Raw genomic sequence first — 17,391 nt, 5'->3', positions numbered from 1 at the left:
AATAGTAAATTAAACAACATGACTGGACAGAAATAGGAAACAAGCAGCATTGTAAACCTTCCATACTTGAGCATGTTCAGTTTAAAAGAATATAAACAAGCAAGAATGCATGCATTCATATCAAATGTTGGCATCTACTACTGCTACTACTCTGCCCATATTCATGCAGGTCACTACACCTGCATATGCATGAATCCCACTGCAGCACAAGACTTGTCAACAAGAATAACCACAACAGCATGTTCAACCACAGAATTCAACAGCAACAGAATTCAACAGCATGTTCTGGCAACAGTAACAACATGTTCACCATAGAATTCAACAGCAACAGAATTCAGTTAATTCAGTTAATTAACCACAGAATTCAACAGCAACAGAACAGCATGTCTACCACACTACCTACCACAGCAACAGTTAATTGCTGTCAGGTGACTACCAACAGAGCATAGATCCACCAACCACACTACCTACCACAACAACATAGTAATCAAACAGCAATTCAACCACACTAGATCCACCAATAAAAGCATACTAAATCCACCAATAGATGCCTAGTATGCATAACAAATCCTAGATTCTCAAACCCTAGAGCAGAAGAGAAAGGAGAGAGGATATGAAGCGGATGGCTTACCGCGGCGGAGTCCGAGAAGAAGTGGTCGCCGGCGGCGTAGGGCAAGCTGCGCGGGAGGCGTCGGACCAGCAGAGGCGCCGGGGAGGCGTCGCCGTCACCCTAAAAAACATCCTAATCAAACCCTAATCCGGCGGCAAGAACCCTAATCTATCATAACAGTAGATAGGAAGAGGAAGAGGAAGCGGATTCATACCCACGGTTACGGAGAGTCGGCGACGGAGAGAAAGTATGCGGCGGCGATGGGAGAGGAAGAAGCCGGTGGCGGCGGAGAGGAGGAGCGGGTCGAGTGGATAGGAGGAGTGGAGAGGGGGAGTGGGGAAAAGAGTGGATAGGAGGAGGAGCGGGCCCAATTGTCAGCGAGTTGTTTGATACATTGAAAAGGCTGGGCATAGAGTACAAAACCAGCAACCTCTTCCTAGCCCAGTGGTAGAAACCAAGTGAACTAGGCGCACGGTCGTGGGTTCGAGCCCCAGCGCGCATATTTTTTGGCCACACGCATATTTTTGGTAGCTTTGGTACAATAGAAAAATGGCCCACTTGTCAGTGAGTGGGTCGAGTGGCCCACTTGTCAGTGAGGTGTGTGCTTGATACTTGACTAGTTTGATATAGTCAAAAGGGTTGGCATAGAGTACAAAACCAACAGCCTCTTCCTAGCCTAGTGGTAGAAACATAGTGAAACAAGCGTATGGTCGTGGGTTCGAGTCCCCGCTGGCGCATATCTTTTTTCTCACAATGAAATGGGTTCAGTTGAAGCAAAATTCAGTTAAAATAGCGCAAAATTTAGTTAAAATTTAGTTGAAGCAAAACCATACATCATCCACTTCAGTTCAAAAAAACTACTACATGATCACAAAAACTACTAGACAACATTCTGTATGATCACCAAAACTTGAACTAAATGATCACCAATATCTAAATGATCATTTTGCAATCTTTTGCATTACAGGACAACATTTTGACAACATTCTGAGCACAACTTCATTTTGCCATCAGCTCCATGCTATAAGACCACACCACTACAGTCATCAGGATCACACCACTACAGCCATCAGGATCTTCAAGCATTTTGCTACCTGGAGATAAAAGACCAAATTTATAAGACCACACCACTATAGTACATCAGGATCACCATGCATATGCACAAGAAGGAAAACTACAGAGAGTTAAAAGGATCACCAAGGAGACCAAATTTACCTTCATGTCCATTCGCTACTCATCGTCGTCGATACGAAAACAAGGGACTCTATGCCCACTCCTGTTTTCCTCATCATCACTACAATATTGCAGCATAGTATGATCAGTCCGGTTTTCCTCATCCTCGCTTTCATGTCCATCCTCTACCACCTTCTTTTCTTGATGCCTTCAACTGTTGTAGCACCAATGGTCACACGTTCCCGGTCCCTTCGCACTCTGCTTCGCACCGGAACTTCCATAGAGTCATCATCATCTTGCAACGGAACTTCCGTAGAGTCATCATCTTGGTATGTTAGTCCACCATCACCGGGGCCCTTTTCCACTTCAGTTTTAGTCACACTCCACAAGTGTCTGTGCTGAAAGTTTTGCACAACTCACCATTTTCCGTGCAAAAGAGTGTCTGGCAGATAAAACACCATTGTTGCTTGTGTTGTTAGAATAAAGGGATCACTCTTATACCAGCACCTTGCAGTGTTGATGCTTTTGAAGTGGCCATCATATTTGACAAAAGAGTATCTCCTCTTCTTGCTACCAAGCTCAAACCAGTCACAGCGAAATAAGACAACCGAGCGATGGATGCCTCCACTAGAGTTGTACTGCAACTCTACGATGCTTCTCAACTGACCATAGAAGTCAATGATCTCACCATCATGTGACCCCTCAGTGACGATTCCACTATTCTGTGTCTTCCTTTTTTCCTCGCAGTCAACGGTGTGGTACCGGACACCGTCAGCAATGCATGCTGAATACACTCTCACTCGCTTATCCGGTAAGCATGCCAAAGCAATTAGATCATCACTGGCCTTCTTCTCCTCATGCAACTTTCCAATCTGCACAAATAAACCATTTAGCAAACAATGGTATTTAACAATGGGTGAATAACATAGAAAACATAAAACATGTGGCTAAAGATCTCACATGATTCTTAAACCACTTAGCAAACACCTTCGCAACCCTTTTATCAACATTGATATTGCTTTCTTCCTGATTTAACTCTTCCTTGCATTTCCTACAATGCCAACAAAACATGTAAATTAAAACATTAGGCTGGTGCCAACCCAAGAAAAAAATATATATATATATATAATGAGTGCACAAGATATAACGTACTCGATATATGGTAGAACCTCGGCGCAATTGCTGAGCACAAACAAAACCATCTTGTCATACTCATCACTAGCCTCCAAGTATTGTGAGGCTCCAAGAAAGTTCACACCATGGTTGAAAACAGAGACATCACCACTTTGCGAATCAGACCGCTCTCTATTTCTGCCCGGCCGGTTCCATCTTGTTTCCACATCACCAAAGTATCTAGAGCAAAAAGTCAAGCACTCGTCAATGACATATGCTTCAGCAATAGAACCTTCAGGTCTTGCTATGTTTCGCACATAACGCTTACAAGTAAGCAGCCTTCTTTCGATTGGGTACATCCAACCGTATTGCACAGGGCCTCTAAGCATTGCCTCTTTGGGTAAGTGCACCGCCAAATGGACCATCACGATGAAGAAAGCTGGAGGGAAAATCTTCTCGAGCTTGCAAAGAATAATTGGGATTTCTTTTTCAAGTCTTTCCAAGACAGTTAACTTGAGGGTTTTGCAGCACAGTTCTCTAAAGAAATTTCCCAGCTCAGCAACCGCTTCATATATATCCTTGTGCATGATTCCTCGGAGGCCCGCCGGTAAAATCCTTTGGAGGAGGATGTGACAATCATGGGTTTTCAGTACTGAAAGCTTGAATCCATCAGAAGTAACACACTTTGCTAGGTTAGCAGCATAACCATCTGGAAATTTCACCGCTCTTAGGAATTCACAGAATGTAAGCTTTTGTTGTTTATTCATTGTATACCATGCTCGTGGAATTTCAAATGAATCTTCATCTTCATTGTGCTGTAGATGCAAATCTTCTCTTATGCCCATGTCCTCCAAATCAAGCCTAGAACTAACCGTGTCCTTTGTCTTCCCTTCAATGTTCTGAAACGTCCCTAGCAGATTCTCGCATATGTTTTTCTCAATGTGCATTACATCGAGATTATGCCTTAATTTCAGATCAGCCCAGTATGGCAGGTCCCACAAACAAGACCTCCGGTCCCAACATTGACCTTCCTCACGCTTTCTTTTCTTCGCCAGCTTTCCTGGTCTCACATCTTTCACCTTTTCAAGTTGCTGCTCCAGCTCTTCTTTAGTGAATTCAGCTGGCTTGTCACGGGTTTCATTCTCACCATTAAAATCTTTGCTTCTTCGCCAGCGATGGTTTCGGGGAAGAAAGCGGCGGTGCCCAATATAGCATATCTTGCTCCTTATTCTCTTTGAGAAAGGGTCTTTGTCACAATGGACACAAGCCTGATAACCCGCTGTGATCCTCCCAGACAGGGTGTGCAGAGCCGGGAAATCATGGATGGACCATATGATCGCAGCACGTAGATTGAACCTTTCTTCCGGACTCAAGGCATCATATGTAGGTACACCAGTCTAGAGCTAGAGCAGTTCTTCTACGAGGGGCTCCATAAAGACATCAAAATCCTTTCCTGGAGAATCTGGACCCGGGATAAGCAATGATATCATGAAGTTGGACTGATCCATGCATGCCCATGGTGGCAAGTTGTACGGCACCACAAAAACTGGCCACATGCTATAAGACGTGCTCATGTTCCCAAACGGATTAAACCCATCTGTGGCAATGCCAAGTTTTATGTTCCTTGGATCTGTAGCAAAATCAAAATGTATACGGTCAAACTCTTTCCATGCCTCTCCATCCGCTGGATGGCTCAGCTCATTGTCCACAGGTTGCCGCTTCAGCTTGTGCCACTGTACCTCACGCGATGATTTCTTCGAGATGAACATCCGCTACAGCCTTGGTATCAAGGGAAAGTGCCTCAGTACCTTCTCCGGTATTGACTTCTTCCCATCAGCATCTTTCCACCTAGATGCATTGCATTTTGGACAGTTGTCATGCTTTGCTAAATCCTTCCGAAACAAGACACAGTTATTTGGGCACACATGTATTAACACATAACCTAACCCCAGCCTGCGGATTATGCTCAATGCTTCATCATAAGATCTGGGAACACAACTATTAGGGAATTGCAAGATCAAAAGACGGAGTATTGCGTTGAATGCGGCATTGCTAATCCGGTAGAAAGACTTGATGTGGAGTAACTTCACGGTGAAGGTAAATCTTGAAAATTTACCCCCTTCATGAGCTGCGCGCTTCGCCTCCTCTAACACCTCAGCAAACAATGATTTCTGTCCATCAGCACGATCTTCAGCATCGTACAAATCCTTCAATAGGTCAGGAATCCTATCATCTTCATGCCCATCCTCTTCCTCCAAAACAGCATTATCTCGCAAAACCTTTTCCATGAAATCAATGCCAGCATCACCACCACCCATCATATGAGGGGCCTCTGTATCAGCTTCAAAATGTTGAGGTTGTCTGTCTAAAGGTTCTCCATGATATATCCATCTATCATATGTGCTGGACATCCCATTAAGAAGCAGATGATCTTCCACTCTTCCTTGAGCCATTCTTGGATGGTTGAGGCATTCACAACATGGGCAAAGAATGTGAGCATCGTTGGCAAAATTTGCCCGAACAAATGCCATGAAATCATCAACTCCTTTCATATGTTCTTTCGAAAACTTTCTAACTCCTTCTCTAATCCAGCTTCTGTCGATCCGCCAAAGACAACAAATTGTTGCAACTTAGCAAATCAATCTAAGTGCATCAACATTAATTAATGAAAATGGATGGAAGTAATGGAAGCTAAAATTCCAGAAAATTTTATATGCTAATTGCCTAACCACAAGGCCTGAAGAATTCTTAACAAACAAGCTGAATAATTCCTAACAGCACATCAAGAAAATTCATCTATGCATTATCTACCAAACAAGCAAGCTATCTCCTAACTACTAACAGTGCATCAACAAAATTCATCTATGCTGAAGAACATCTGACTGAAATCCATCTCCCACTGCTCGGGTGACGAGAGAGGAGAGGGGGAAGAGGTGAGGGGTGCATACCGGGAGGTGTGCTTGCGGCGGCGGCGAGTCCCCCATGCTTGGCGAGCCCCCACCACCGTCGGTCACCTACGCCCCTGCTGCCCCCCGCCTCCACGCCCTGCCTCGCCTCCGCCCCCTGCCGGCCCCGCCCCCGCCTCCGCTGCCGGCGCCGCCCCCGCCTCCGCCCCCTGCTGGTTGCTTCCGCCGCGAGGCCGTGGGAGAGGTCACCTACGGCGAGGCCGTGGGCGAGGTCACCTGCGGCGAGGCAATGGGCGAGGTCACCTGCGGCGAGGCCGTGGGCGAGGTCACCTGGTTGCTTCCGCCGCCGCCCGCCGCCACCTGGTCGGAAGACCTAGAAAAACGCTAAGTGTTGCTCTGTTCGATGCCACCCGCCGCCACCTGGTCGGAAGGTCCCACTTGTCACTGGTACGTGAGAGCCGTGGTTTTATATACTATATGGAAAACTACCCACACATTAGCAACAATCTCTCTCTAGCCCAGCGGTAATGAATGAGCGAACCCAGCGCGAGGTCGTGGGTTTGAGTCCCCGCTAGCGCATATTTTTTAGGGAATTAAACGCTCGCTCAACCACCTGTCAAATGGGTCCCGCCTGTCAGTGTTGCAAATCGTTGCTCTGTTTGATGCCACCTGGTCGGAAGGTCCCACTTGTCAATGATAGAGAGAGCCGTAGTTCTATATAATGTATAGATAAACTCCCAGATGCGAGCAACTGTCCCTCTCTAGCCTAGCGGTACCATGCGAGCCAACCAAGCGCGAGGTCGTGGGTTCGAGTCCCGCCTCGTGCATCTTTTTTGGGCGAATTAAGCGCTCGGCCCCATCTGTCAAATGGGTCCCGCCTGTCAGTGTGTCCCCCGTCTATCTATTGAATATTAAAACTCAAGCAAAAATGACACCTAGACAGTGACACATAAGCGAGGTTGCTGAGGTGGCTGCCTAATCATCCTAATTCATTCAAACTCAAGTGTAGTGACCATTTTATATTGGTCGTTATCAGCTACGCATGAGGCAGTGGACAGTGCTACTAGCTTTACGACAATTTCCTCTAATGAAATTATGACCTTTCTGACCAAAATGGTCGTTATGGTTTAGGGTTTAGAGCCCCCCAGACAGCTTTTGATCAATTGGTCTAAAATGGTCATAAATTTATGACCAATTCTTCGAGGGTCACTGACAGAAGGTCATAAGTTGACATATTTCTTGTAGTGGTTCCACTTCGTGACAGGAACCAAACACACCCTAAGTAGTAAGTATAGAATACTAACACAACTACAACACTACCGTAACCAGCAGCTAGCTAATTACATAAGCACACAAGGCACTGAACCAACCGGTCCTTTGATTCTGTCTAAAGCACTACACTTGATCAAACTAGTACGAATTCTTGTCTAGTACCGTGTTGGCCTAATCCAACTTTGCCACGTGTGACTCTAGGACTCATCAGCTAGCAAACTGACTCTTATTTCAGTACTAAATTAACATGAAATTAATCCTGACTTAAGATTTTTTTCCAACTCTTATTATCAGTATGTAAATGTAGTATGGATGTATAGATTGCCAGCTTTCTAGAATAGTTATCACTTCATATTATGCCAGACTTTTGAACTGGTCTTTTTATCTTGTAGGGTTGTAATTCAACATGAGGGTGAAATATCAATCATGGATATTGAAACTATCTCTGAGGTAAGTCCACTAAAATGAACTTACAAAGCTGCTAACCAAATTTATGAATTCATCATGTAGATAAATTTTGCTAGCCCTATTACGTGATGTATATGATGACACAAACAGAATATACCAGTTATTCTCATTTTTTCTTTATACTTCCATTCATACTACATATTTATTGTTTTGCTTTCAGGAGGTAGTAGGTTTAAAAAATAACCAACCAATTCCGTACATGATAAGCCCAAATGCATCTCTGATGGTGAGTAATAAGGCAATAAAGACATTTTAGAGTTAGAAAAGAATGGGTCAGGGTTTATGGTATTGGAGTTTAGGCCGACTTAGTATAGGGTGATGCATACTATAAGTGGGTCTATACTGGAACCACCCCTGATATTGTATGCCATAGTCAAGGTTGATTCCTTATCTAGTTAAATAGAATTTGATTGCTTTTTAGACGTGAAATCATTGGTCTTGCGGTACCGTGCCAGCTACAATGGTATAGTTGAGGTTATGTGTTCGATTCCACTGTGGATTTTGTATCTTTTTGAAATATATGTAAATCCTATTTTTTTTCAAAATAACTTGTTTCAGATCCCACCAAAATTCGCCCAGATTTCAGACCAAACCCTAAAACTATGGTCATCGTGAACTTACTCGATTCTGGAAGCCCCCATGGATGATATCTTGGTAACTTTAAGGGTTGGGGTCACTTTGCATGGCCTAAATAGATGGGCTTTCTCTTGGCACACATTTCTCTTCTTTAGGTCAAGTTGCATCCTCTCTTATATTCTAGTTGGCATTGGCAACATTGTTATAGAGTCTAAAAGAGCATCTTGAATTCACCGGTTAGAAACCTTGATGACATGGTACTCACTATGTCTTTGCGAACTTGCCTCGTGCTCCCGTGTTCAAATGTAATCGCTACTTTTAGTAATAGAAGTGGGCACACTCTCCTCATTATAAGTAATTACTTGCTTCAGAAAAACAATAAGTTTCTTTGTGTGGAAGAAAAACAATAAGTTATGTGAAACCAAATATATTTATGATTGGACGGTTCGTGCTTACACATTACAGTATAGTTCTATTAACTTGATAGAAGTCATTCATGTTTATCATTATATAATCTTAACACAATCATTTGAAGTGTTTTTGAAAACTGGTCGAGATTGTCGTGTATAGCAGAATAAGTTAATTTTTACCTGAGATTTTCTTACAATATTTCGTTAAAAAATTGCGTTTAGTATACAAAATAGTTATGCACTATGCAAAACTTTCTTATAAGGAAATCAAAACGTAAGTCATCAGATCACAGAAAATAGATTTTTATGTATTTTGCCCCATATTAGAAATCAAATGAGAACCTAAGGAAAAAAATATAAACTAATTTTCTGTACTTCTGGGTGTATGTACTCCCATCTTCAATATACCTTGTGTACGTGTTGATTATACCTCTTTATTATTCTCAATATACTTCATTAAATATCTAAGATACCCCAGTACGAGTTTTGTCAAGAAAATAATATTTACGATGTACTTTTGGTAATATACACTTTTCATATACGAACAAATCACTATATACATAAACCTTTAGAAAAATGTAGACTCACTTCAATTTTCCCATGAAACTCATTTTTGGGTATCTAGTAATTATTAATCAAGTATATTAAAAATAATAAAAAGGTATAAAAGATTCATCAATGTGGTATATACTCCTAGGAATATATAACCATTTTCCTGGTGATAGTTATCCTCATGTCTCATATACTACCATGTGCTATATATACTACCAAAAAGTGCTATATATACTAGAAAATATTCTTATACGCTACTCCCTCCACCCCGTGATAAAAGATGTTATTACATCTGATATATAATAACATCTTCTATTCTTGGACGAAGGGAGTACACCGCCAGCCAGCCAAACTAGTGCTTCCACCTGGTCGTAAAGGCTCTCCTAATTGTATAAAGTAACTCCAGGTATTTACCACCTGATCGTAACGGTTTTCCTAATTGTGGTAAAAGAAAACTCCATCTAGTTACGACCATTGCCTAGGCAAAAACTAACGATAAAAAGATATAATTTTCTACTAGTAAAAGAGGGTACGTGGTGTGTGTAGTGAGAGACTCAAATAACAAAATTAGCATTTGCTTGTAGTAATTACCATGTACTCTGTAGTTCGGTACTACACATGCCGTGACTCTCCACACCATCCAACTATGATTGCTGTAAAATGTAAAATTTGTGTAGTAACAATGTGTAGTGGTTTAGAATTTTAATACGACATCGTCAACAATCTATCTCTCGATAGTGAAAGTAATGTGAAAGATCTAAACCAACACACGATATTATTGTGTTCACATTTTATATTTTACGGTAATATTACCATGTGCCCCATTTTTTTACTATAAAAGTCTATCTATTTACTATTGACCTTTTGCCTAAGCACTGATGGTCACTAGCTGCACTTGTTTTACTACATTTAGTAAAGCTCTTTACGGCGAGGTAAGAATATGAGTGATTTTTTTAACACAAGAATAGCAGTGATTTGGCTGGCTGGACGTGCACGTTGGGCTGTCCGGAGTGTAGAATTAGTATTCTGCGCTGTGGCTAACTTTAGAGCATCCATATATATATGTATATATGAAGGTTGTCCGCAGAACTTGTCAAGACTCATTAAGTTTTTAACGGTTTAAGAGTTTTCAAATAATATAAAATAAATAGAAGAACATCACTCCAATGATATAAGATGATCCAACAAAGCGATTGTGAAAATATGGTTTTATGTGCCCTCAGCAAAAAAAATCATCTTAGCTCAGTGTGACAGACTCAAATATTAGTTTTTTTTGTCCTTGGTACATACCATCGTATTTTTTCAATCCTTCCATTAGATCATCTTACATTATAGTCCTAGTGTTACCATATCTTTTTCCATAATTTATGGAACCTTCCACACCATCAAAACTTCAAACGGGTTCCATGGTTACTATTAATAAAAAGTCGTCTTCCTATATCCACACACACATTTATATACTATTTTGCACCTGAGGTTTTCTTGCGTCATTACATTTAGAATTTACTTTTGATATACGAACAATTACATTTATATTTATTCACTACACTAAAATCGATATAAGAAAAGTAAGATACGAGTCATAAAACCACACAATTTATGCTCAAACAATTATCTCACAACTTAGTACCACATGGTAAATATATATTCCACAAAAAATATGTCACAACTGAAATGCTCGAATTTTTCCACTTATCCAAAAGTGCTCGAAATTTTCCACAGAAATTAAATTTAGCAACTGAATATGTAGTTGTGTAAGTGTGAGCTAAAGTGTTTGGAATGCATGTGTATTTGGCTCCCATTAATCCATCGCTTTCTTCTCATTATGTTATAGACAAGCACATCAGCCCCCTCAAATGAACTGATCCAAGTTGACCCCCCAGAGTTGCGGTTCCCAGTTGTCCAAGAGGTGTCAAGCCCACTGAAGATCACCAATATTACTGATCACCATGTAGCTTTCACTATATGGTCATCGACCAATAGAGCGGACTACAATGCATTGCCTACCAAAGGAGTTCTATCACCTAATGTGACGGTACAAGTTGTTGTAACAAGAGTTGCACATGACTGGGTACCAGCAGACCTCACACCTGAGGAGGTAATCTTCGTGAAGGGCATTGTCGTGGTCGAGGGTTTAGATGCCAAAGATGTCACTTATGACATGTTCAAACCAAAGACAGGCCGAATTGTGCATGAGGTGGAGCTGGATGTTGTGTCTGTAGCCTCAGAGGTGTGTCCAACTCTTGCCCAATTTTCATATGTTTCTACCTATATATGGACAATTTTGATATGTTTTTAACCGTACTGTTGGGTGTTTGTCATCAGATTATACCGAACGTAAGGTTACCTTGGACCTTAGATGTCCATCCAACAGAGCCATGGTGAGTGCATATTTCCCGAAGAAATTGCACAATATGAGCTTGTTGCTAGCATATGACGGTATTTGTAAGAAATTTCTTCACTGCCATCACAGGATAATGACCACTCAAGGAGATTACCACGTTCATATATGGAACTATGAGACACGGGTAAGTACTAAGCACATAGTTAATAAAATATACTATGCATGCAGGAACGAATTATGTGCTCCCAAGAGTTTTAGAATGAATTCATGTATTTTGGAAGATTACACCAGCACGTAGGAAATTTGCAATTTGTTTGTGATATACGTATAGCTAGTATCAACTATATGTGTAAAAAATCTATACGATTAACATATATTATACAATAGAGAAATGATCCACATTACAACCCTGAACTAGCCACGTGGTTTAAAACTAACCACCAAGCTTCAAAATCGGTCGACATACACCCCAAACTAACCACGCAGTCCAAAAATCAACCCTCGTCTCTGTTTTGACTCAGTTAAGGTGTTTTGACCACATTGACCGCTGACTAGCCATGCCAACTCAGCAGCCCATGCCAACTAAGCCCAGTGCTGGGAGTAAAAACGTATTTTTGCCTTTTGCAACTCTGTTTTTTATTGGCAACAGAACCTCACGTTCTTCTTCCAAGACATGTGGAGATGCATTGCAACCTATTGAACTTCTGTACCCACATAATCTCTCCTTGATTACACCTCTGGTCAGTAGAATCTCTGCAAGAAAGACAAGTTCATAGCTTCGCGCATGAACAGAGAACGAAAGGCAAGCATACTTCGTTTTCCCTCGTTGGAACCTAACCATCAGGGAGCCGCAGACAAAGACACCAGCAAAAAAACTCGCTCGTTCTCTCGTTCAGCGGCACAACCATGACCCCGAGCTACTCAGGACACAGCAGCCGCCGCCGGTGATCGGCAGTGCTGCTCCTCTGCCACCCTCTCTCCTGTCCCTGCAGGCTAACACAAGCCCAGCCAGCCCACCTCACCCCACCAGAGCCGCTTCCCCTAACAACCTCGACACCTTCTGCCATTGGAGACCGAAGAACGGCAGCGCTGCACCTCACCTCCGCCGGACAAGTTGATTTTTAGAGCACATGGTTAGTTTAGGGTTGTAATGTGGACTTTTCTCAATACAATAATGCATGTTGCTGCTGGCAGTTGGCAAGACAACTAACACTAAATAACCACGTGAGCTATACTGAGTTCTTATGTATTTAGTTTTCTTGATTTATCATTCCTCTAAGTGAAATTATTCATTTGTATACAAGGACTAACCAATTAATGAGTGACCATATTCCTGCAGGAAGCTAAACCTATTGCTATCAAGGGGAGAGAAGGCATGCTTCGGACTTTTAACAGTGTTGCTCTCATGTTTTTTATCACTTTTTTTAGAAGACAGGCTTTTTTCACCCTAATATCTCTTTGATTGCAGTTACTTCGGCTAAATTTATAGCATTCAAGCAGTGGATCATGGCGGGTTGTTCTAGTGGACTCATCTATGTGTACAGTTACAGCCCAGTAAACAAGAATCCAGTGAAGAAAATCCGAGTGCTGCAACGACCCTCAAAACCTGTCCATTCTTTGGCTGTTCATGCAACTGAACCTTCATCAAAATCTGTCAATTCTTTGGCTGTTCATGGAACTGAGCCTTACGTGCTGTCAGCATTCCAAGATGGCAAAATTTTGATCTGGAATTATGAGAATGACTGGGAGCTAATTAAAACAGTTAATGCCAAAAGCCTTCCTGTAGAGCTTGTCGAGTTTAACTACTATGGAGAGTTAATGAAAATATTTCATGCCAAAAGCCTTTCTGTGGGGCAAGTCGCGTTTAGCCCAGAGGACACTGATATGTTTGCTAGTGCCCAGGACAATACAATAAAGGTTTGTTTAAGTTTCATCTACATGTGTTGGATAAACAAACGTTCCAATCAATCTCAGTTTTCCTGGTACATGTATTTGTTTGAAACTGCAGATTTGGAACCTGCATTCCGGTGAATGTAAGGACATATTGTCTGGGCATTCTGGTTTGGTGGTGTGTTTGGATTACTTCCATCTGGGTGATAAGCTACACTTGATCACTGGTTCACAAGACAGAACTGCCAAGGTATGGGATTTCCACTGAAGAATAGGCTAGCCCTTTGTCATACGTACAGAATATTTGTTAAATCATGATTTTTTTCTCTTGTGGAGTTAGATCTGGGACTGCAAGACTGGGAGGTGTGTTCAGACTTTGAAAGGGCATATGGATGTTGTTAAGAGTGCCTGTTGCCATCCGGATCTTTCAATACTAATTACAGGTTCAGGGGACGGGTCAGTTCGTCTGTGGGACTCCAACACTTTCCGGTAATTATTAACTACCCTGAAGCATCACAAGTCTGGACACGTGTACGATGCACGATCTTATTCACCCACAAGTTAAATATGAGGTCTATGCATGCTAGTTACCATTTCATTATTCCCTCTACGGTCATTCTACAATGTTACTGTATCCTATTTGAATTTGGAATATAGATTGATTGAAATCTAAATTTGTCAATATTCTTAATTCGTAACCCAATTTGAACTGCCAAAAAGGCAATATTATGGTGTGACCTCTATTGATGTTGTGTTCCCGTGAAAAATGCAAGCTCTCTGGGAGGAACTAATATCCAAATTCAGCTTTAGCTGTTTAGAAGTCAAAATCTTGGCAAGCTCCGATCTTTGTTATATGTCGAAGGTTCCATTATGTCAATTTTAGCTCTTATCCTTACATTTTGCTTTCTTAAAAATATTTAACACTTGATCTGGAAAATGCCATATCTTTGGGAGGCACTAATATCCAAATTCAGTTTTAGCTGTTTAGAATTTAAAATCTTAACAAGCTCCGATCTTTGTTTAGATGGCCAGTTCCATTATGCCAACTTCAGCTCTTATCCTTACATTTTGGAATCTTAAAAATATTTAGCATCTGATCGGGCTTTACGGTTAGGCGAACGAAAACTTAAAGATTTGAACTAAATTAGGGTTGTAAAACATGTAAAACACTACAATCAAAGTAATTGTGGGACCAATACCTTACACATAAAGTTCTAACTAATAAAGGAACACATCGGACCCAATCCACCTAAGTATTGTTTAATAAAGAGAGAAGTGCATATTACACCCCCCAACTCTAGCCCTAATCTAATATACACCCCCCAACTCCAATACCGTCTAATATACACCCCCCAACTCACAAAACTGGCCATAATTCAACCCTCCCCTCCCTGTTGACCGGTTTTGACTGAGTGAACAGTAAAAATAAAATTTTAAAAACCATAATTTTTTTTAATTTCAAAAATGTTCCAAGTTTTTTTCACCGCGTGAACAGTAAATTAAAAAAAAATACCTTTTCAGCATGTTTGGACACCTGAGTAAATTCGATTTTTTTTTTCAAAATTTCAGCTTGGCGAACAGTAAAATCGATTTTTTTAAATCCTTTTTTTGCATGGATGATGTTTGAGCGCGTGCTGATTTTTTTTGGATTTTTTTCCCGAATTACTGTTCACCATGCTGAAAATTTTGAATTTTTTTCGAATTTACAGACATCTCAAATTTACTCAGGTATCCAAACATACTGAAAAGGTGATTTTTTTTGAATGTACTGTTCACGCGGTGCAAAAACTTGGAACTTTTTGAATTTTGTCAAAAAAATATTTTTTTTGTTTTTAATTTTTTTTTATTTTTACTGTTCACTCAGTCAAAACCGGTCAAACTGGGTCAAAACCGGTCAACAGGGAGGGGAGGGTTGAATTCTAGCCGGTTTTGAGAGTTTAGGGGTGTATTTTAGACGGTATTGGAGTTGAGGGGTGTATATTAGACTAGGGCTAGAGTTGGGGGGTGTAATATGCACTTCTCTTTTTAATAAATAACTACTCCCTCTGATCCAAAATAAGTGTTGTGGTTTTAGTTCAAAGGGAGAACATTATTCCAGAAGACATTTTGACTAGTTTGGCATTTTATGGTAGTTGATCATCTTTAAGGTAAACTCTACAACAGATGTGTAAGTGTAACAATGTGCATCAAATTCTTGCAGACATGAGCGTACGCTCAGCCTTGACCTCGGAGAAGTGTATGCCATAGCAAGTTTCAAGGGAACAACAAGGTACATGATCAAAAGTCTCTGTTTTATATACTTATATTTGGTTACTAAGAAAATTGTTTTCCTACAACTGCATAATTTTTAAGTAAACCAGAGGATACTCCGTGCGTTACTACGTGAATTTGTTAATAAGATAAGAACCAAAATTAAGCATACATATGACTTATTATATTTGATTATGTATAGTTGTAAAATATTTTTTGAATATAAGTAGATTAATTGAATGGAAAATATGTATCCATGCATGATTGCATCTTGAGATGGGCCTTATCACATTCATAATTGTATGGTGATGTGACATACTTGTATGTTGAGATAAATAAGTCAGTGAAGATGACTCTCTTAGGTATATAGGATTACATAAAAGTACCAAAACTGGGGCTAGGGTTGCTACAGTAAAGGATTGGTATTGTTTTTTTTTTTTTTTGCATATCGCTGCTACATCTCAGGTCTGGCGTTGCAGATAGCTGACTCTAGCTTGATGACACTTTGACAGTGCTTTTGACTAGCGAGGGCCATCTATTAGAGGTGATGTGACATCACAAGTGGAGAACTCGCCAACGTGGACATAGACCCCCTGTCATCTCCATCCTTACATCTCTCCCATGTTACTCTCTCACTCTTGATCTCTCAATCCATCGGTAGCTATTGTCGACCTTATCGCCCCTCCGCCGAGCTCGACGGTAATGAGCGTGGTGCGACAGGTTTTATTTATCGATGAAAAGCAGAGCGTCGGCTAGGAAACTGATGGAGTAGCAACAAGAAGAAGTAGAACTAGCGGGGAGCACCAGTGGAGCGTCGACCTCGGTACCCAAGGGACCAGCGGCGACTAGCAGTGGAAGCGATGTTAGGGGACAGCAATGGTAAGCCGCTGCATTTGAAGGTGTCATCGTCCCATGCGTCATCTGCTAGAGCAGTAACTTCATCAACGACAACGACACCAGCTCCGACAGTGAGTCGATCTAGGGTGCTAAGTTGGCCGGCTAGAACTTTGAGCCTGCCACCAATGACCCCTAGTTCATTTGCACCGTGCGGAAGCCCCTGTCTCGACAACAAGCATGTCGTCTTCGGCCAGGTCATCGATGGCTATGGCTTCCACGATAAGATGGTTATTAGAGCAAATTAACACAAACAACAAGTTAAACATTTTTAAAATGTCTGAGTTGGATATTATGAATGTACACGAAATTTTAAGCATTTTTCATATATAATTTGTTTTAATCCATGCAATAGTGAGAAGTTATTATATGCTTGAAGTTTAGGGTGTTTTCTGTAAATCTATAATTCCTGGACAAATAGCTCAATCCGTAGAACTCAAAAAAACATATACATGCCGAATCGACTGGAATCGGGCTACATAGAGCGGGCACTGGACAACAATGCGATGCACATGGCACGAGATGGATGGGGCTTCTCACCTTAGGCCTTGGGCTATTCGGTAGAGAGTGGGCCGATTGGGATGTTCGCAGGCGAGGCCCATGGCGAGGCTTGGCAGGCCAAGCGCGGAGGCGGGAGGCGATCTATGCGGGTGCTTACTCCTCTCCTCGTGCAGGAGACCAACGCGGAGGAGGCAGGATACGATGGCGCCGGTCAACGACAATGGCAAGCGGTGCTTGAAGTCGCGACGATGCCGGGGATGGATGGATCTCATCATGGGGTAGCTGGTCTGGCAGCGGGCGACGGTGACAGAGCCCGGGTCACGACTGAATCTAGATAGGCGGCGGCATTTCCCTGTGGCGACCATGGCGGTGTGAGTACCTGAGAGTGATAGAGAGGAGAAAGATGAGAGTGATGGGGGGCAGGGGGAAGGA

The 17,391-nt window shown here is 41.7% G+C and overlaps 2 protein-coding genes across 2 annotated transcripts in view; one reads left to right on the top strand and one right to left on the bottom strand.

Moving 5' to 3' along the window:
• LOC147957115 (uncharacterized) overlaps positions 1–17,391 on the top strand; it is a 113,503-nt gene that overhangs the window by 53,676 nt on the left and 42,436 nt on the right. The window contains exons 15-23 of the mRNA XM_087537555.1: positions 7,467–7,524; positions 10,915–11,310; positions 11,406–11,461; positions 11,554–11,608; positions 12,764–12,797; positions 12,893–13,341; positions 13,433–13,564; positions 13,655–13,803; positions 15,515–15,583. Of these exons, the coding sequence (XP_087393681.1) occupies positions 7,467–7,524; positions 10,915–11,310; positions 11,406–11,461; positions 11,554–11,608; positions 12,764–12,797; positions 12,893–13,341; positions 13,433–13,564; positions 13,655–13,803; positions 15,515–15,583 (1,398 nt within the window). The remainder of the gene's footprint in view (positions 1–7,466; positions 7,525–10,914; positions 11,311–11,405; positions 11,462–11,553; positions 11,609–12,763; positions 12,798–12,892; positions 13,342–13,432; positions 13,565–13,654; positions 13,804–15,514; positions 15,584–17,391) is intronic.
• On the bottom strand, positions 2,200–5,493 carry LOC147957118 (uncharacterized). Its single transcript, XM_087536930.1, has 3 exons — positions 2,936–5,493; positions 2,744–2,834; positions 2,200–2,655 (listed from the first exon to the last, which is right to left on the bottom strand). Exons 1-3 carry the CDS (start codon positions 3,841–3,843, stop codon positions 2,200–2,202), a joined length of 1,455 nt encoding a protein of 484 aa, XP_087393056.1. The 5' UTR covers positions 3,844–5,493.

The sequence above is a fragment of the Triticum urartu genome, chromosome 7A (genome assembly GCF_056163025.1).
Source record: "Triticum urartu cultivar PI428250 chromosome 7A, HENAU_Tu73, whole genome shotgun sequence".
Classification (NCBI taxonomy): Eukaryota; Viridiplantae; Streptophyta; class Magnoliopsida; order Poales; family Poaceae; genus Triticum; species Triticum urartu.
The sequence above is the reverse complement of the archived record's forward strand: the minus strand, read 5'-3'. Positions and strand labels throughout refer to the sequence as shown.